Source organism: Malania oleifera, chromosome 6, assembly GCF_029873635.1.
Source record: "Malania oleifera isolate guangnan ecotype guangnan chromosome 6, ASM2987363v1, whole genome shotgun sequence".
Lineage (NCBI taxonomy): Eukaryota > Viridiplantae > Streptophyta > Magnoliopsida > Santalales > Ximeniaceae > Malania > Malania oleifera.
Window position 1 is genome coordinate 10533858 of NC_080422.1, and position 21505 is coordinate 10555362.

Genomic DNA, 21505 nt, shown 5'->3' on the forward strand with positions numbered 1-21505 from the left:
TATCTCAGATAGTGTGTGGGTACCGTCAACCGTGCTCAGAGAGTATGTAGCTCCCCGGTTCGCTGGGTTGAGGGAGCCGATTTGACGAGGTAGTAGCCAGTCCCGCGCCTAGGAGAGTACGCAGTTTGACTGGGTTAAGGTAGTGTAGGGTATAGTGACTTTCCTGAAGGCTCAACCAGGTTAAGTCCCGCCTACGGGCTGCACAACCCTGTCATGAGAGGTCAAATCATGACATACAGAGTCCCAGCGAAAGAACACAGTTATGTATATGTATACAGTTTTACAGTTTTTATCGTATGTAGTATGTTATAGCATTATGAATGATAAAAAGCTCAGATGATACAACTGTTTTAAGATTTTATACATGTGTTTTATAGATTTGTCAGATCATACAGTTTTAAATACTATTATTACAATTTTATAACTCGGTCGCCACACACTAGTAATAGCATATTTCCACTTACTGAGCGTCGACTCACCCCATTACTTTAACATTTTTTCAAGTGAGTCAGCTAGGCGAGCAGATCAGACTCGCGGATAGAGATCACTTGGTCACCCTATTTATAGGGTAAGTTTTGTGTAGGGTTTTGTATTTTTGGGTAGTTGACACTGGAGAGAGAGAGGTATTATGTAGCTATGATTGAAAATACTGTATTTTGGTATTATATATATATATATATATGTATATATGGTTATGTGATTTATGTTTCCCGCTGCATAGGGGTGTCCATTATATTCAAATTGTTGACCTTATTGGTCACGCTGGTTTTGATTATGACAAATACTCATTGTATCTAATGAGCGTTTGAGTTTTTGTGCAGGAATCAAGAATGATAAGATCAAGATGTGCACAAAAGCAAGAAAGGCTTGAAGACAATTTCATAACTCTTAATTGTAATAATGTTCAGTAAAATTGTCTGTAATAGTAATTAGGGTTCTTCGGTTTGTAATAAGCACACACATCACAAACATGATTTAATTTGCAAGCTCAAACGGAACCGTAGAAAGACCTTAGGGTGAACCTTCGGTCGACCGACGACCGACACCGGACTTTTTCGGTGATCTCAAATTGGACCCCAAAGTGACCTTAGGACACACACATATTCACATATATTTGTTGGACACTTGAATAGGAATTGTTTGGGTAGATACGGGACCGAAATGCACACTTGGTGTACTTTCGGTCGACCGGCCAATTCAGTTCAATTTGGCCCGGTCGATCGAAACTGGTCCGGGTCAACTATTTGACCCAGGCCCGGTCGACCGAGACCTTATAGGTCATTTGACCTCGGTCGACCGAACCACCTGGGAGTCAACAGTTTGACCTCCCGGTCAACCGACCAGATTTGTACTCCAACTACCTGGTCGACCGAGGGGTCTTGGGAGAATTCCTAGCGGTATGGTCGACCGAGCCATACAGTTCAAAAAGGCCCCGGTCGACCGAACCTCGGTCTTTTTGAAAATCGCCCTTGCCCGGTCGACCGACCACTCAGTTCAAAATGCCCCCCGTCGACCGAGCTACTTGAGTCCCGGTCGACCGAGACACTTTTGGTCAACCGGACCTCTCGGGTTGTTCCCATTTTTACCGTGGTTAATATTTTTCTAAACAGGGTTAAAATGTCTTAAACATCATTAAAATTTTCTAAAAATACCCTATAGGTCCCCAACGGTCATATTTTCTCCCTTGCCTATATATACAAGTTCATTTAAGAAAATTAAGAGAGGATTAGCCACTTTGATTAGGGAAAATTCTTTGAAAATCCAAAACCCTATAATACTCATTCTTAAGCCTCCTACACTCATACTTACCTTCTCATACAAATTAAACCCTTTGTAAGTTGATTGAGTGCTAGTCTAAGTAGGTTTGCTCTCCCATTCATATTTGATTGTTTTATTATCCTTGAGAGCTAAACCTTGAGTATTCTTAGGGGACTTTATTAATAAGTCTATCCTAAGAAAACTTTGATAGATCTTCTAAGATTTGCACCTCCATTGCAACATCTTAAGAAGATTGTATTTGTATTTTGGTTGCAAAACGTTTTCAAATATCTATTGTGTTATTAATCTTGAAAATATTTGATGAGATATTTGCTAGTGTGATAAAATCTTTGTTGAATACTCGTTAACTCATATATCTTTTGCTGAATACAAAGATTGAATATCCTTTTGCAAACCAAACTTATACGTTGCTAGAGCTTCATATACATATGTATATTGAGAAAACTTGTTGATTGAAATATATGAAGTCTAAATGATATCTTTGTTTGAGCACTTAGATTGAATATCCTGTGATACAAAGATCATTTAGGTTTACACTCTCACGTACGCATTACACTGATAGTAAATCTATTTGAGAGTTGACATCTTAGACCACACTGAGCTTACAAATTATTTCATATTTGTGGTGTATATTATTGCGCGAGTTTGGGTACATATCTGCTTTACTTGAAAGCACAATCACTGTACCATTTCAGTATAATACACATTGGTTGTATTTCCAGGCACTAGCCTGAAGAGGGAGACTAGCCCTGGAATAGTCCCGAATTGGCTTAGACCCGGTTAGGAAAGTTAGGTGCATCGTCCTGTTAAGGCGTGTAGGTTGAGGTCAGCCCCGCTAATTGACCTAGTTAAGGTTGAGGTCAGCCCTGTGATAATTTGACCTGGTTGTAAACGGTGCCGCTCCACCCTTAAGTGAGCTATTAGTGGAATCCTCTAGCTTGCGAGCTTGAGGCGGGGACGTAGGCACGGTTGGCCGAACCCCGATAACATATCGTGTGTTCATTTATATTTCCGCACTTTATATTTACCGCACATGTATGTTATGGGTGAATGATGCGTATGACTTAAATTTCACATTATACTTATATACGCATTTGAAAATTGAATAGGCAGACCCTAGGTTGTGTATATACTGTTGTTTATCCGGTTCAACCTAGGTGATAAATTTTAAAATTCCAATTCACCCCCCCTCTTGGCAATACACCAATTCTAACACAAATATTGGAGTAATTTGTTATTATAAAAAAAATGGTGAATTTTGAGGATGTTACATACAAGCCCTTTCATGTCAGTCTAATATGATGTTTAGGGTCCTGGTAGAGTTGTATCCAAGTTGTGTTTCCAATACTTTGTAACCTTTGTGGATGATTATTAAAGAATGACTTAGCTATTTTGAACAAAAGATCATTTTGAGTTATTTCATATATTTTGTGCCTTTTTTCTGAAGTAAAGACTCAATTTGGTTTTCTAGTTTAAATACTTCAAAGAGATAATGCTAAAGAGTAATTAAGTTCACAATTCACTACTTATATGACTTAGTTTGGTATTGTCCATCAATCATTCTATGTATACACTGCATAACAAAATGGGGTTGCAGAGAGGAAAAATAAAAATATCTTAGAAATCACTCACACATTACTTTATCAAATGCATGTACCTAAAGTTTTTTGGGGTGATGTTGCACTTTCTGCTTGCTATATGATCAATAAGATGTCATCCTCTGCTCTTAATGGTAAATTCCCCTACTCCATTCTCTTTCCTAATTCATATTTATTCTCTCTCCCTCCTCGTATATTCGAGTGTGTGCCCCTTGATCATCAACTAACTCCTAGGATGGATAAGTTGGATCCTAGTGCTATAAAATGTCTTTCTTGGCTTACTTATATGCTCAAAAGGGATATTATTGTTACAGTCCTATGCTACATCGCTTCTTTATTTCTGCCGATGTTACCTTCCTTGAGTCTACACCTTAAGACACCCAACTCCTAAGTGCTTTTGAGCTTAATGAGTCTCTGCCTCTGCCTAATCTTCCAGATTCTACTTTATTGTCCTTGCCCACCCAACCATCTGAGTCCCCATATAGTTCGATTTCTTCTTATCGTCTTGATCATCCTAATTTAAAAGTGTATTCATGACAACGACTCCAAGGAAGAGAGTCCCCTCTAGTTTCTACTTCCACACCTTTGGTTTCCTCGTTTGATGATCATATTTCCCATGATGTTGATCCTCCCATTGCTATTCAGAAAGGTAAATGCACATGTACCCAACATTCCATTTCCAAATATGTTTTTTATGACTTCTTATCACCATATTATTATTGTTTCGTTACTTTTCTATCATCTATTACCTTCCTAAATCTATTTCGGAAGCCTTAGCCCATTTTGGGTGAAGGAATTCTATGGTTGAAGAGATGAATGCTTTATAGGACAATGGCACTAGGGACTTTGTACCTTTTCCTCCTGACAAGTTAGTAGTTGGTTGTCATTGGGTATACACTTTAAAAGTCAACCCTAATGGTTCTATGGTTGGTCTAAAGGCCCATATTATTTCTAAAGGGTATACTCAACTGTATGGTTTGGGTTATTTTGGCACCTTTTCTCCAGTTGCCAAGCTTACACCAGTATGTCTATTCATCTCCTTCGCTACTGTTTGTCATTGGCCATTACATCAATTAGATGTGAAGAATGCCTTCTTGCATAATGATTTTGAGGAGAAGGTCTATATGGAGCAACCTCCTAGGTTTGTTGCTCAATGGGAGTCAGATTAGTTTTTCGGCTTAAAAAGAAACTATATGGTTTAAAATAGTCTCCTAGAGCATGGTTTGGTCATTTCAGTGTTGTAGTTCTTTAGTCCAGTATTTAATGGTTTGTAGTGGATCATTATGTATTTTATCATCATACTATGTGATGATGATAAAGGTACCTAGAGTCTTAAACTTTTTAATACAAACTAAGTTTCAAATCAAAGATTTGGAACTGTGGAAATACTTCTTGGGTATAAAAGTATCTAGATCCAACATGGGAACTATTTTGTCATAGAGGAAGTATGTCCTTGATCTGTTGGATGAAACATGATTGTTAGGATCCAAACCGATTTTTACACCCATAGATCCTGATAGCAAGCAAGTGCTAGATACAGGTGATTTGCTACCTCATCCTAGATAATACTAGAGACTTGCTCAAAAGTTGAATTATCTCAGTCACTCTATCGAGTATATCATTTGTAATAATTGTTGGGGGTCAATTTCTAGATTCTTTGAGAACAAGCCATTGGAACGTAGTAGTTCACATCTTAAGATATCTCAAAGGTGCATCTGGGAAATATCTTTTATATCGTGATTAGGGTCACACTTATATCCATGGATATACAGATGTAGATTAGGTTGGGTCGCCTTCTGACTAGAGATCCGCAATCAGGTACTATATATTGTTTGGCGGTAATTTTGTTTCTTGGAAGAGTAAAAAACAAATTGTGGTTGTAACGCATTGTTTTTTTTTTTTTTTTTTTCGGTCAAATTCCTCGGATACCATAACAATGATAATAAATTCCACTTGGATCCAAGGTGGGGTACCTGAGATATACCTGTCCATATCCATATTCTATCTATGCAACGAAAAACATAACCCAATTAAACTTTAAGTACAATACCAAAGCACTACTGTCTCCCAAAAATATCCATACCAACCCCCAAAAATCATCAAATCCTCAAAGTCTATACAAACATATACCTAGTCCCAAAATGGAAACATGCCCTAATCAACAAAAATCTACTCCTCTGCTATTTCGGAGTTCGGTCCGCCTGACACCCCGTATTTCTTGAAATGTTAAGATCTATGGGGTGAGACACCTCTCAGTAAGCGGGGGAATAAATTATTATTAGTATGTGGCAATAAAATTTAGTGTATTACATCATTTTCATAAATATATATATATATATATATATATATATATATATATATACATACATACATCTGTAACAATATATTATTCTCAAAATATAATCATTCTCAACAAATATTTATGAGTACAAAGTAACATATCTATCAAAGTACAATCATATAAGTGCATCGTGTCTGTAATGAGAAAACTCATTCATATCATCGTCATGTAATAACCCCACATGACCAGGTTGTGTGGCTCAAAGGTAGGACTTAACCCTGGTTGGTCTATCAGGCTAAGTCAAAATACCTCGTCTATGGTACGATTGGCCAACCACAGCCTGGTCCGAACCCAAGGGCACTCAACATCTCTCCAAAGGCTCAATCAACTTCCATTACCAACACGCTCCCTAAGTTGTGTGGTTGCACTAACTCAATCACTAGCAACGGTACTATGCTCTCATATCATTAAACAACTAGGCTCTCATATCATTAAACAACTAGGTTCTCATATCCATCACTCGTTATACATATAAGTTTATTTCTAAAAATTTCCATTTCTCATAAATATACTCAAGCTCATGAGTATCCATGTGTATGTATCACATCTTGTCTATAACTCATGGCTCATTTCTCATAAATATGCACAAGCCCATGAGTATCCATGTGTATGTATCACATTTTGTTTGTAACTCATGGTTGTACATCATATCTAATTAAAACATGTCTATAAAAAATCTCATTTCATCGTATCAGTGTAAAACATATCTATACATATCTCATCTCAACATAGCTGCTTACATCATATCTGTTTATATCTCAATGTAAACCCCATTTCATCATATAAAATATTCACAGATTTATTTCTCAGTGATCACACTCGTTTCTCATGCCACATAGATTTTCAATAATATTTAACCATATAATAATTATCCAGTAAAACATTGGTTATTTCCAAAACTACCATTTCATATATATATATATATACCTGATAAGTCAGAAAATTCACATATAATATTTTCATATCATACTTCAATTTAATCAGTTAAATTTCTCTAAAGTCCTGACATAATTTATTCCTCTTACCTATTTCCTGAGGAAACGCTCGCAGGGATGCAAAATCAACGCGTGCGGTGTTTGCACAAAACCCTGTATTCCACAAATCCTAATTTAGTCAGCTCAACCCCAGCATGCATACCACCCTAGTATTCCTAAGTCCACACAAATCAAATAACTAATTAAGCTTAAGACAACTCCCTTATCCTAATTTTGGAGTGGTGCATGGGATCCTCAAAACACGAATTTGTCCTGGTTAACTTGATGAGGATCGCAGCTAGGCCTTAAAAACAGTGTTTGATCGTCAATCTGGGGCGTTTGGAGTGAAAAAATGAGGAGAGAGAGAGAGAGAGAGAGAGAGAGAGAGAGAGAGAGAGAGAGAGAGAGCTCTAATATTTACAAAGAAAAGATGACATGCAACCTTATATAACTTTCTGTCCGTGAGCAAAATCGTCGACAGTTTTCTTAGGCTCTCTAAAACCATCAACGGTTTGGTCTTTAACCAAACCGAATTTTAACTAATTTACCTTTACCTGGCTACGGTAACATGAAACCGTCAATGGTTTTCTGAGCTCCCATCAAACCATCGACGATTTGGTCTTCACCAAACCATTCTCCCTCTTTTCCTTATTCATATTTATACTTATTATTTTTCGGGTCCCTACAGTGGTGGCTAGGTCAAGTGCTAAATCAGAATATAGAGCTATGACTCATACTACTTGTGAGCTTGTTTGGTTAAATAACATGTAAAAAGAATTGGATATTTAAAATTCTCAGCCTATGAAGTTGATGTGTGATAATCAAGATACTTTTCATTTTGCCTCAAATATGGTCTTTCATAAGCAAATGAAATACATTTAAGTTGATTGCTACTTTGTTCAGGAGAAACTTGTGCAAAAGCTCATTACTACCACTTATGTGAAGTCTAATATGCAGCTTGTTGATTTGTTTACCAAAATTTTGGGTGCTTGTGTTAAATTTATTTTTAATAGGCTAGGATTATATGATATTTATGTTTTAGCTTAAGAGGGAGTGTTAAAGGTTATTATTAAATGTGTTAGTATGTTAATTAGTGAGAGTTAGTAAAAGTATTACTGTTATTAGGATGTATTTATTTGAATTATGAATAGAAGGAAGAGACCTGTCGCAACATCTTGAAGAAGGGTTCGAAGTGGCGAGGGGTGATAATAATAATAGTTCGATGGAGTTATCACTGACTTGTTATTTTCCTAAGTGCATTAGTTCACCTAATTACTACTTGTTGATTGGTCTCTAGACTAATCCTAAGGCCAAGGAACCAGTAGTCTCAGTCTGCTTTTACCAAAGTAAGGATTGGGAGTATATTTATATAAGGGGAAGGTATTCACACCCCTTGTACACCTATTCTATGAACAATACCTAATTAACTATGACTTATCCCAATTTGAATCATATGGTCCTTAATTAAATCCTAAACAATCCAATAAATTTTAAAATTTCAAAAGACTTGAAGTGTGAGACTGTATGCAGAATTGCCTAAGATGTTTTAGGCAGATGCAGTTAACATGACCTATCATATTATTGACAGGTCACCCTCTATGAAGCTAGATTGTAAAATGGTTAAGGAAGTTTGGACATGTTAGGAGGTTTACTACTCTACATTAAGTATCTTTGGTTCTCCAGTATACACTTAAATTCCTAGTGATCTTTGGTCCAAAATAGACCCTAAATCTAGGTGCATTTTCATTGATTATACAAAAAGGGGTTAAAGGGTTCAAGTTGTGGGATCTAGAGGACAAGAAAGTATTTATGAGTAGAGATGTGCAAAGAAATAATGCTGACAAGAAGGGACTAGGGGTGCAAGTGGAGCTTGGTAGACTCCACTTGGTAGACAACAAAAGCAGCAACCAAAGGTGTCCTCGGTTAAGCAACACAATCAGCAACAATTAGATGAGCATAGTGTAGCTACTAATAGACCCACAAGCATTATCGATGCACCACAGACATTGGTTTTGAGAATATGGTCTCCTTTGCTCTAGTAAGTGGTAGTAGAGATCCATATTCTTTCCAAGATGCAATTTCAGGTCTAGAGAGAAATAGGTGGATGGAAGCTATAATGGAAGTGGTGGAGTCTTCAAATAAAAATCAGACTTAGGAGTTGGTAGAACATTCTAAGAGAAGGAAAAAAAAATAGGATGCAAATGGGTGTTCATGAAGAAAAATGATATTTAAGAAAGAGATATTAAATGATTTAGCACCTAACTAGTGGAAAAAGAGTACTCTCAAAGGAAAAGGATAGACTATGATCATGTATTATTTTTGGGTGCCCAACATACCTCCAATAAGGTTTTACTAGCCATGCAACTCAATTTGATTTTGGAGTTAAAGTAGTTGGATGTTAAAACAACATTTATCCATGGTGACTTAGAATAGAAAATTTATATGGAAAAATCATAAGGTTTTAAGGAACCTGGGAAGGAGCATTATGCTTACAAGTTGAGGAAATCATTGTATAGTCTGAAGTAATCACCAAAGCAATGGTACAAATGTTATTAAGTAAGAAATTTGAGATTAAGAATCTTGGTGCTACAAAGATGATCATTGGGATGGAAACAAGAAGAGACCAAAAAGATTGGAAGCTTCGAGTCTCTCAAAAGGGTTATATAGAGAATGTGTGGGAGCGATTTAGAATGAGCAATGCTAAGCCAATGTTTAGCCCATCGGCAAATCATTTCAACCTATCTTCAACACAATGCCCACAATCAGAGGAGGATGTAAAGGAGATCTCAAGGGTACCGTACACCAATGTAGTGGGTTGCTTGATGTATGTCACGGTTTGTAATCATCTGAATATAACACATGCAATTAGTATAGTAAGTTTATAGAAAATCCAAGTAATAAGCATTATAGTGCTTTGAAGTGGGTCCTCGGGTACTTGAAAGGCACTGGAGATTTTGGCATTATGGTTGGTACATGACATAATTCAACTTTAGTATAGGGACTCATTGATGCAGATTATGCAAGAGATTTGGATGACAAGAGGTCCACAACAGGTTATGTATACAATATGGCAAATGGACCTACTTTTATAAACCAATTTTATAGTTAGTTGTTGCATTAACTGCAACTGAGGCAAAGTACATGGCAAATAGAGACCACAAGGGGAAGTTATGTTGTTGAAGGGATTGGTAACTGGACTTAGCATAATGCTGCAAACTATTCATTTGCATTGTGACGGTCAAACTGTCATTCATTTAGCAATGAATCAAGTCTATCATGTTAGAACAAAGTACCTTGTGGTCAAATACCACAAGATACAAAAGTTAATTGCTACTAATAGGATTCAGTTGGTTACAGTGGCTACACAAGAACATGCAGCTGATATGTTGACAAAAATTTTACTAAAGAGAAGCTCTCGCATTGCTTAAACTTACTCCATATTGCTAGTTGTTGAATTAGTAATGTGCAACTTCAAGCGGAGGTATAGGTCTCGAAGCTCCAAGGGGGTGAATATTCTCCAAGGTGGAAATAGTTGAGTTATGACTTATATTCAAAAGGGTTTAACTATTTGAAATTTGTTATAAGTGGGAGGTTTCATGATGTAGGACGGGAATGATCGGCCTAGTCCTATAGTTCGACCCTCACACAAGCGCATACACTCAAAACACTTTGGATTAAGAATTTAATTAACCAACATAAACATCATAAATTATGCTATATTTCACATGTTGTCACCATTTCGGCAAAGGAAACAATCAAGATCTGTTGATCCCCATCATTTCATGCAGAGGGTGAAGGAGCCCGTAGGGCCCTTACGCTTTCCACAGGATAAACCTCCCTATCTACTTAAACTAAACCTTGCAAGGGTGCGTCGGGGGGGGGGGGGGGGTGTTGGAACAAGATCCCCCCCTGCAATATCGTATGATATGTTTTAAGTAGTTTAATTATGTGGTCATATGAGGGAATTTTGTCGTTTTAACATGAGGCTATATATAAATATTTGTACCCAAGGATTAAAATCCTAAGATAGTTTTCGTTTGATGCTATAGTCAAAATTGTGCAAAGGCTTTGCGAACGTAGGCACATTGTCGAACAATGTAAATTCATTCTATTCTTCTTCTTTTACTCTTTTGATTTCTATTTTCATATTATTGTGTGTGTATTCATAATCTTAGGGCGCAATTTCACTACAAAAATAAAAAAGTAAAAGAAATAAAGAAAAGGTGCAATGAAATTTCAAAAAAAAAAAAAATTTCTTGCTTATACAATTTAAATAGGAATGTAAAATATGGACTAACCTTTGTGAGGAAATCACAATCCACTACAAGTCCTAAAGTGATATTTTAAGGTAAAAAAATTGTTTTTAACTTGCATGAAAAGAAATTAAACAATACTTAACCTCCAAAGTCAAAAATTTCTTCTTCTATTGAGTAATTTATGCATTAACTTAATAGCAAGGCCATAGAGTTTGGTAGTCAAGTATTACTAATTGCTTTAATTATGTTAAATCCGTAGTTGTTTTACTAAATTATCAAGACTTAAAAATGGTATATAATGAGTTTAAATTGGTTCCTTAAGGAGAAGAAATGTGCCATTTATCTTCATTACGTTACACTATTCCGTAAATTAGCGCAACTAACTCGAATGGTATGTGATAACTCCAAATTAATATTTGTTTTGAAGTAAAATGCATCCTTTTACTTTTACTTTAGGTAAAAGATTGAAGTAAAATTCTCAAAATGTTTTAGCTACATTATGGGTTTAACGAAGGGGAGACAGCTAGGTCTATATAAGAGCTAAGCTCAACACAACCCTGTACTGGGCTGTGGCTTCATAGTTTAAAGATCATGGCTTGTGGTAGTATGGTCCTGTGGGGTGTGGCCTTGTGGTGTGGCTTGGCCAGTTGGAATGGGCTAGCCATGGAGGATGGAAGGCTGTGCTCCCCTCCTAATTATGACTATGGTGATGCACTTGGCAAAGCAATTTTGTCTTTTGAAGGGCAAAGATCGGGCAAGTTGCCGCCTACGCCGAGAGTGCAATGGAGGGGAGACTCTGCTAACTCAGATGGCATGCCCGATAATGTATTAATTTCTTTGTTTTTGTTTTCTTGATTTTAATTAATTATTTATTTATTTTGGCATGGGGTTGGTGGGTGGCGGGTTTAGAGGTAAAATATATTGTTCGACTTTGTAATGTTTTTGAAATTTTGTGTTTTGGCATGTCCCAAGTACTCGCAAAGGTGGGACCCACTTCCAGATGCAGGGTTCACTCAATGCATACTTGTCATGCCGGAATACAAAATTTCGAGAAAACTATCATTTTTCGTGTTCTATTCTAATTTCTAAGACAATACACAAAGGTTAATTACTCCCTAATCATGAAAAATGTAATAAGAAAGAAAGTGATTATTGCTCAATTGGAATTACAAGTGTCCTTCCCGTCTATATCTTTTCTCTCCTTTCTCGACCTTGCTTTTGAGAAGAGTCTTTCTTTTTGTTCTTTCTTCTTTCTTTTATCATTGTTTTCACCACATCAAAGGAAAAAAGAACTTTCATCCCCTCCCTCCATTTTAATTTTTCCTTCCATATTCATGTATCTCTTGTGACACTAGAGTCACAAGCACCAACACTATCAACGTTTCTATCTGTTTTTGGTTATTTAGAACTCTACACATATGTTAGGGACAACCAATGACATATTAGTAACTAAAAGACATCCCATCAACGTGTATGCTTCAATACTGGTTATTATAGAGCTACAACATTTTTTTTATTTTTTTTCTATTTTGTTTCTTTCTTTCTTTCTCTAATGATTTAGGCTGGATGTTCCTATATTGGAAGGTGAATTTGGCAGGAGGGTACTATGATGCTGGGGACAATGTCAAGTTTGGATGGCCAATGTCTTTTACAGTGAGCTTATTGAGTTGGGCAGCTGCAACGTACCCGAAGAAGATATCTGCAGTTAATCAGATGAGTTACCTTCGCGATTCTATTCGCTGGGGTGCCGATTTCATATTGCAAGCTTACACTCACCCCACCACCCTCTACACCCAGGTTCTCTCTCTCTCTCTCTCTCTCTCTCTCTCTCTCTCTCTCTCTGAATCATGACAACTTTTTGTGAACATTGAAGTGTAAGATTACTAAATCTTAATATGGACCAAAAGGGGTAGCCGAATTTGCTTTTGAGTTTTTATTTTTATTTTTTTCAGTTGAAGAACATAGGAAACCAGCAAAACCCAAATTTTATTTTTTATTTTTAATTAAAGGAGGTGGCACCTCCATTTATTTATTAATATACCTTCACTTTTGACGGAATAATATCGTAGTTACAAGACAAGCACCAATCAAAATAGGACTACAAATCCAAACAAAATTAAATGAGAAACAAATCTAAACAGATCTATCAAAAGTAAAAATAATAAAATAAACTAAAATCTAAAAATCTAAACCAATCAAACAAAAATCGAGAGCAAAATAAAAGGCTATTAATGTTGAGTTCAAGTAGCACTAGTGGTACCTTATAAAGACAAAACCCACACCGATATGGAGATATTGTTAGGTGAGGTTGCCTAATCATGTCACATTCTACATGGCCAATCAAACCTTTGGATTTTGAATAGTTTTCAATTGAGAGTGATTTAGTTGTTTAAAATATAATGTGGTTATGTAGTATAACGATGATGATCTTTAGCAATTAATTGTATAATTCTTTCACACTGTTTTAACTTCATGGGCATGGTTCTACAGGTTGGAGATGGAAACAGAGATCACCAATGCTGGGAGCGTCCAGAGGACATGGACACTCCTCGAACACTCTACAAAATCACTTCCTCTAATCCGGGAACTGAGGCGGCAGCTGAGGCTTCTGCTGCTCTTGCTGCTGCATCAATTGTCTTCAGAAGGGTGGACTCCAAATATTCTGCGAATCTACTCGGACAATCAAAATCAGTGAGGCACAGCATATGCAATATAGTTCAAAGTCTACTCATGACCACTGAACTCTGCTTCAGTTCTCTAACTTGTTTAGGTGTTTTCAGCTCTTTAATTTTGCAGACAAGTTCAGAGGATCTTACCAAGCCTCCTGCCCTTTCTACTGTTCCTATTCAGGCTTTCAGGTAGGAAACTTGAGCTAGATAGCTAGTCACTTGTCACATGTGAACAATTAGGATCATCCATCATCCATTGTAACAACAACGAGCCTTAATTTCAATTGGGTTCTTGATGCTTTGAAGGATGAATTGCTGTGGGCAGCAGCTTGGCTGTACAAGGCCAGTGGAGATGCCAACTATTTGAATTATGTATCAAGCAACCAAGGATGGAGTCGGGCAATGACGGAGTTCAGTTGGGATAACAAGTTCGTTGGAGCTCAGACATTGCTAGCAAAGGTATCGCTATCAATAACAATGATTGTTCTTGTTTTTTTCCTAAAATAAAAGGGAAGGTAGGGTAATTCACTGACGGCATACCCTGTGCAGGAATTCCTAATTGGTGGCAAGAAAAATTTGGAGAAGTACAAGCGAGATGCTGATTCATTTGTATGTGCATTGATGCCCGGAAGTAGCTCTAGGCAGATCAAAACAACTCCAGGTAAGCACCAATGCTTTGATTCCAAAGCAAACTAGTTAGGTTTGTGATAGGAAGCATGAATTTCAGGCCTTAGATTTGGATTTGTATAGATTTGGACAAAGCTTAATACAATTTTGTCTGGCACTTTATTTCAAACAATCCCAACTCCAAGCTACTAGACATGGGGTAAGAGTACTGGTTTTGTTAAATGCAGGTGGCCTTATGTTCACCAGAGATGGTAGCAATCTACAGTATGTAACAAGCTCTACCATGGTGCTATTTATCTACTCCAAAACCCTAAGTGCATCTCATATTCTGGGAGTCCAATGTGGTTCTCAGAATTTCTCCACCTCCCAAATCAGAGCCTTTGCAAAATCACAGGTTAAGTTGTTGCCTTCAATTCATTTATTTTTGGGATGGGATTTGGGAAGAAAGTATCTAACATTTGTTTTGGTTTTTCTTGCTTTGTGTTTGCCGCTCAGGTGGACTATATACTTGGGAACAACCCCAAGAAGATGTCCTACATGGTGGGCTTTGGAAATAAATTTCCAATGCAGTTGCACCACAGAGCTGCATCCATCCCCGCCATCAAAGTTCTTCCGGCCAAGGTCGGATGCAACCAGGGATTTGCAGACTGGTTTTCTTCCAGCAAACCAAATCCAAATACTCATGTGGGTGCCATTGTAGGAGGTCCTGACTCGAATGACCAGTTCAGGGATTCGAGATCAGACTACGCTCATTCGGAAACTACGACCTATATCAATGCAGCTTTTGTGGGTTCAGTGGCTGCCTTAACTGCATCTGCCAAAGGGTGTTTGGAACTGCCACAGATCAATAGAACTGCACAAATTATTGATGAAATTTAGACAAATACATCACATACATACATACATATGTCAAGTAGCAATAAAATCCCAATTCATGGGCTTGAGAGCTTGAGTGACTTTGATTGTAATCTATTTATAACTGATACAGCCTTTATATGATTCAATTGGAAGATGGTTTATATAAAAACTTCTTGCAATGTTGTTTCAAGTAGGCATATTTTAAATCTACTTCAGCTCATCTTATTAATTTCAAAGATTTTAAAGGGTGAATACAAGGCAAAGGAAGATCTGGGAAGATATAAGACTTGTCATTGGATCCCGCGAGCTAATGACATTGAGGAATGGGTACTTGTGCATTTGTCATCCCACGCTTACGCGTTTTAATTATGGGGCATGCATAGTTGTGTGACAACATACTTTTGACTTTGCAATCCTTCATATGTAATCTACCCCCATCCTTTAAATCTTTTCTTGGCCACTACTCCATATCTTCCTCTGTATCTTCTATTTCCCAATCTTCCTAGACATCAATTTTAGCCTCCGGGTGTACTTTCCGATCTAGACAGTCTCATAAGCTCCCTCCGCTATGCTGATGCATAGTATCGGTGCTTTTGCATGCTTAAAGGTTCATAACATAATAATGACTTTAATGTGGATTTATAACTATCATGGAAAAAATACTTAACTACTAAAGTCAAGTTTTATAATAAAATATAACTCACTTTTTCCTGAAAAGAACATTGAGTAGGTTTTGAATTAACGTAATAGATACTCTGGCTCTTCAGGTCGGTTATAGAGTTAATTTGATAGCTAAATGTTGCTAATTGCTTTCATAATGTTAAGCCAGTACTTTTTTTTTTTTTTCTAAATTATCGAGACTTAAATGGCATATGAAGGTTTAAATTGGTTCTTTTAAGATAAGTGAGGGCTATTAATAAAATTGGGGTTTTTGTTAAAAAAAAAAAAAGAAAAAAGAAAAAAGAGAAAAGAAAAAAAGTAATGCATCTTTTCTGTTCATTACGTAATTAGTGAAACTAACTTGAGTGGTGCATGGCAAGTCCAAGTTAGGTATTTTTAAAGTAAAATGCATCTTTTACTTTTACTTTTAGGTAATGGGCTGAAGTCGAATTCTGAAAATATTTTCCCTACGTTATGAATTTTACAAAGGGGTGATAGCTAGGTCCATAAATAGCACTAAGCTCAACAGCAACACTGTGTGCTGTGGCTTCATAGTTCAAAGAGCATGGGCTGTGGTAGTATGCTCCTCTGGGGTGGGGTCTTGTTGTATGTCTTGGCTAGTTGGAATGGACTAGCCATGGAGGATGGAGGGCTGTGCTCCCCTCCCAAATATAACTATACTGATGCGCTTGGCAAGGCAATCTTGTTTTTTGAAGGACAAAGGTCAGGGAAGCTGCCGCCTGGGCAGCGAGTGCGGTGGAGGGGAGACTCTGCTCTCTTAGATGGCATGCCTGATAAAGTACTAATTTCTTTGTTATTGTTTTGTTTAGTTTTTCTAGTTTTTTTTGTTGTTGTTTAGAGGTCCGGAGGGAAAATGGGCCGTTCGGACACTGTTACACTTCGAAAATATGTATTCCAGCCTCTTCCAGTACACACGAAGGTGGATAGCAACTGGGCATGGGATCCACCCGGTCTGTTCCTGAGAGATGCCGGGAAACAAATTTTAGGAAAAACGATCATTTTCGTGTTCTAATTCACACATACACGCACAAACACAAACTACTCCCTTACCAAGGAAAATGTAAGAAAGAAAAGTAATTATGCTCAAATTGAATGACAAGTCTCTTTTCCATTTTTCTCCCTTTCCAGTCTGGAAATTCCAGCACAATTGATTTTTGAGGAAGAGAAGGAAAGCTTAGGCACAACGGTAAGGTTGTTGCCGTGACTTGGAGGTCACAAGTTCGAGGCGTGGAAACAGCCTCTTGCAAAAATGCAAGGTAAGGCTGCGTATTATATACCCATTGTGGACCGCCCCTTCTTTGGACCCTACATACATGAGAGCTTTGTGTACTAGGCTGCCCTTTTCTTTTTTTCATCATCTTTCTTCTTCATTGTTCTCTTCTACATACTTGGCTAGTTGGTTCTATCTGTTTTTGGTTATTTAGAAATCTACTCTACATTTTACCGAAAACCCATGACATATTGTAACTAAAAGACACTCTATGAACTTAATTGTGTACTTCAATAATGATTAAAGCGAGAGCAATCTCTTCTCTAACTTCTCTTCTTGTGATTGGTGGATTTCAAATATTGCGCAAAAAAGAACCATACCTTGTTAAGTATTTTTCTTTATGATGGTGTGTATATTGGCAGGTGAACTTGGCAGGAGGATACTATGACGCTGGGGACAATGTCAAGTTTGGATGGCCAATGTCTTTCACAATGAGCTTGTTGAGTTGGGCTGCTGTTGAGTACCAAAAAGAGATATCTGCAGTTAACCAGATGTGTTACCTTCACGAAGCAATCCGCTGGGGAACTGATTTCATATTGCGAGCTTACACTCCCCCCACCACCCTCTACACCCAGGTGAATCAGTGACTGCAGAATTTGCTTTTGAGTTTTATATATATATATATACTTTTTGGTTGAAGAACTTACTTCACTAGTCCAACCCAAAAGACAAATTGGTAATTTCAATGAGTATTAGTAGTGTCTTATAAAAGAAAAATGCAAGCATTCAACCCCATATATATGGAGAAAACCATTATCTCTCCAACCCAAAAGGCATTTTTTGGCTTCTGGTAGCACTAGTCATACCTTACCAAGACAAAATGCAAGCATCCAACCCCACCATATTGGAACAACCATTATTTTTTTATAATGGAGGACATACCACATTAGAGCAACCCAAAAGAGTGTTTTACAAAAAGTTTCTACGATTTGACTTATATACCTAACATCTTCTAATTATGCTACTAAATAGGGTGTAGATCACATGATCAGGCCTGCTTACCCATTGCACAAACCGCTGAATTTTAGGCTGGTTGGATTGAGTACTTTAATTTTTGTATGACTCTATAAGCCATCTCAGCCTTCGCGTATACAATCCTTTCTCCTTGAATTTCCTACCATCTGCCAACTCATGAAGGATTTGTCATTCAATTTTTCATCCCATTCTATTATACCAAACAAATCTAATTCTGTTTTGTATGCCCAATCCCAAAATTGCCTCCGTCCATAAACCAAAATCTGCTTTGTAGTGCAACAACTAAGTTAAAAGAGTACCCTGAGCCATGATCGCATAAATTGGCGGAAAAGGATTCATATAGCCAACCCCACTTAGTGGGACTAAGACTTGGTTTTGTTGTTGTTGTTGTACTTGCCCATTATACATATCGATTGTATAGTTGTGTTTATGTTACGTAAAATAGTGGGCAAGTAGTAAAGGAAATATTTGACGATTAATTGAATCATTAGTCCTCATAGCTGCTACAATATGGAGACAGTACACAGTAGTCCTCATTGCTTCTTTTACTTCATAGACATGGCCCTACACTCTTATAGGTTGGAGATGGGAATGAAGATCACCAGTGCTGGGAGCGTCCAGAGGACATGGACACCCCTCGAACACTCTACAAAATCACTTCCTCTAAACCGGGAACTGAGGCAGCAGCTGAGGCTTCTGCTGCTCTTGCTGCTGCATCAATAGTCTTCAAACGGGTGGACTCCAAATATTCTGCAAATCTGCTCACCCAATCGAAATCAGTAAGGCACGGCTTATATAGTATAGATATAAGGCCACTGATCATGGCCACAAGCTCTAACTTTTTTAGGTGTTTTCAGCTATTTAATTTTGCAGACAAGTTCAGAGGATCTTACCAAGCCTCCTGCCCTTTCTACTGCTCCTACTCAGGCTTTCAGGTAGGAAAACTTGAGCTAGATAGCTAGCCACTTGTCACATGTTAACAATTTGGTTCATCCATCACCCACTTTAACAATGAGTCTTAATTTCAATTGGTTTTTGATGCTTTGAAGGATGAGTTGCTGTGGGCAGCAGCTTGGCTGTACAAGGCCAGTGGAGATGCCAACTATTTGAATTACGTATCAAGCAACCAAGGATGGAGTCAGGCAATGTCGGAGTTCAGTTGGGATAACAAGTTCGTTGGAGCTCAGACACTGCTAGCAAAGGTATCCATATCCGTATAATAACAATGCCTGTTCTTCTTTTCTTCCTAAATGAATAGGGAAGGGAGGGAAGGTAGTAGTGACATACTCCCTGCAGGAATTCCTTGGTGGGAAGAAAAATTTGGGGAAGTTCAAGAGAGATGCTGATTCATTCATATGTGCATTGATGCCCGGAAGTAGCTCCAGGCAGATCAGAACAACTCCAGGTAAACAGCCAATATATTGAATTCAATATAATCGAAGTTTGTAAAGGTCGGTTTCTCTATGCAGAATAGTTTCCAAGGTGAACTAGTCACAGTAAATTGTTCTGTAAATTTTCAGGTGGGCTTATGTTTACCAGAGATGGTAGCAATCTTCAGTATGTGACAAGCTCTACCATGGTGCTATTTATCTACTCCACGACCCTGAGTGCATCTCATATTGAGGGTGTCCAATGTGGTTCTCATAATTTCTCCACCTCCCAAATCAGAGCCTTTGCAAAATCACAGGTTAAGTTGTTGCCTTCAGTTCATTTATTTCTCGGGATGGGATTTGGGAAAGAAAGTACTTACACACTTGTTTTGGTTTTGTCAATTTGTGTTTGCTGCTTCAGGTGGATTACATACTTGGGAAAAACCCCAAGAAGATGTCCTACATGGTGGGCCTCGGCAGCAAATTTCCGAGGCAATTGCACCACCGAGCTGCATCCATCCCCTCCATCAAAATTCTACCGGCCAAGGTCGGATGCAACCAGGGGTTTTCAACCTGGTTTTCTTCCAGCAAACCAAATCCAAATACTCATGTGGGTGCCATTGTAGGAGGTCCTGATTCCAATGACCAGTTCAGCGATTCGAGATCGGATTATGCTCACCTGGAAGCCACAACCTATATCAATGCAGCTTTTGTGGGTTCAGTGGCTGCCTTAACTTCATCTGCCAAAGTGTGTTTGGAACTGCCACAGATCAATAGGACTGCGCACTTGGTTGATCACATTTAACATAACAAAAACCAATATTATATAAATATCAAGGAGTAATAAAATCCCAATCATGGGCTTGAGTGGCTGAATGTAACCCATTTATAACTGGCACAACTTTTCTATGAATCAATGGAAAGACAAGTTTATATGTAAAAACTTCTTGAAGTGTTGCTTCAAAAATTTTCTTCAGCTCATCTTATTTCCTTATTGTTCAGCCTCTTGTTCAACAAATGAATGGTTTAACCGGCTCCAGTTGAGCGTGCGTGTGCACACGGTTGGAGATGGATCTATGAGCATCAATCGCACAAGTAAAATACACAACCACAATACAACACCAGATTTACGTGGTTCAGTCCACTGTGACTTACGTCCACAGGGGCACACACAATCCACTATAATCGAGAGAATTACTGTTGAGAATTCCACTTGTGAGCTTGTCCCACATTGGAAAATCATAGTGGATAATGGATGCTTATATACATGGTTGGGCTCAAAACCCAATAGGCTTAAATTTTTGGGTCAAGTTGGTGTGCACTCATGTGTATCAAATCCACCCATAGGCTCCTCCGGTCCTAACAAGTGGTATCAGAGCCTACAGTTCGTAAGTCTGGGTAAGCGACATCGTAAAAGTCGAGACATGAACCTAACTATCCTGACGTGCTAACAGTTGGAGGACCAAGTGTATAACTGGGGCCAATAAGGATCATCGAAGCTGCGGATGGATCCGAACAGGGTCAAGACGTGAGAGGTAGGATTGGTTCGGAGGCACGTGAAATGCAATCCGACGCACATAAGGCGCTAGTGGTAAGGCCCACTTGAGCAACTGTTAGAAAATTGAGCTTATTCCCAGAAGGGAGACGATTTCCGTTCAAGGAGGAGCGGTTGGAACTTACAAGTGAGGGAGAGATTGTTGAGAATTCCACTTGTGAGTTTTTCCCACATTGGAAAATTAGAGTGGATGATGAGTGCTTATATACATGGTTGGGTCCAAGACCCAATAGGCTTAAACTTTTGGGTTAAATTGGTGTTCACCCTTGTGTATCAAGCCCACCCATAGGCTCCTCTGGTCCTAACAATTACAAGGAGGAGGAGGAGGCTATTGCCCTCAACTCCTCTCTCTCTCTCTCTCTCTCTCTCTCTCTCTCTCTCTCTACAACACACACTTTGCCTCACACTACTCTGTACACCACCACACCGCACTCTGCAGCATGCAACTCACAACCTTGCCACTATATTACACACATATACATCACATATATATACACAAATGGGAGGGAAAAAGACATAGAAGGTGGCTGCAATTTCAAACATGGTAGGCAG

The 21505-nt window shown here is 38.1% G+C and overlaps 2 protein-coding genes across 2 annotated transcripts; both read left to right on the forward strand.

Annotated features, from left to right (window-relative positions):
- The first annotated feature begins 11539 nt into the window (after positions 1-11539).
- LOC131157634 (endoglucanase-like) lies at positions 11540-15262 on the forward strand. The gene is made up of 8 exons (XM_058111934.1): positions 11540-11773; positions 12533-12745; positions 13439-13639; positions 13729-13806; positions 13924-14076; positions 14167-14278; positions 14472-14638; positions 14740-15262. Exons 1-8 carry the CDS (start codon positions 11540-11542, stop codon positions 15121-15123), a joined length of 1542 nt encoding a protein of 513 aa, XP_057967917.1. The 3' UTR covers positions 15124-15262.
- Positions 15263-16304: 1042 nt separating this feature from the next.
- LOC131157635 (endoglucanase-like) lies at positions 16305-20390 on the forward strand. Its single transcript, XM_058111935.1, has 8 exons — positions 16305-16561; positions 17416-17628; positions 18607-18807; positions 18886-18963; positions 19078-19230; positions 19325-19433; positions 19549-19715; positions 19820-20390. Exons 1-8 carry the CDS (start codon positions 16328-16330, stop codon positions 20201-20203), a joined length of 1539 nt encoding a protein of 512 aa, XP_057967918.1. The 5' UTR covers positions 16305-16327; the 3' UTR covers positions 20204-20390.
- Positions 20391-21505: the final 1115 nt, after the last annotated feature.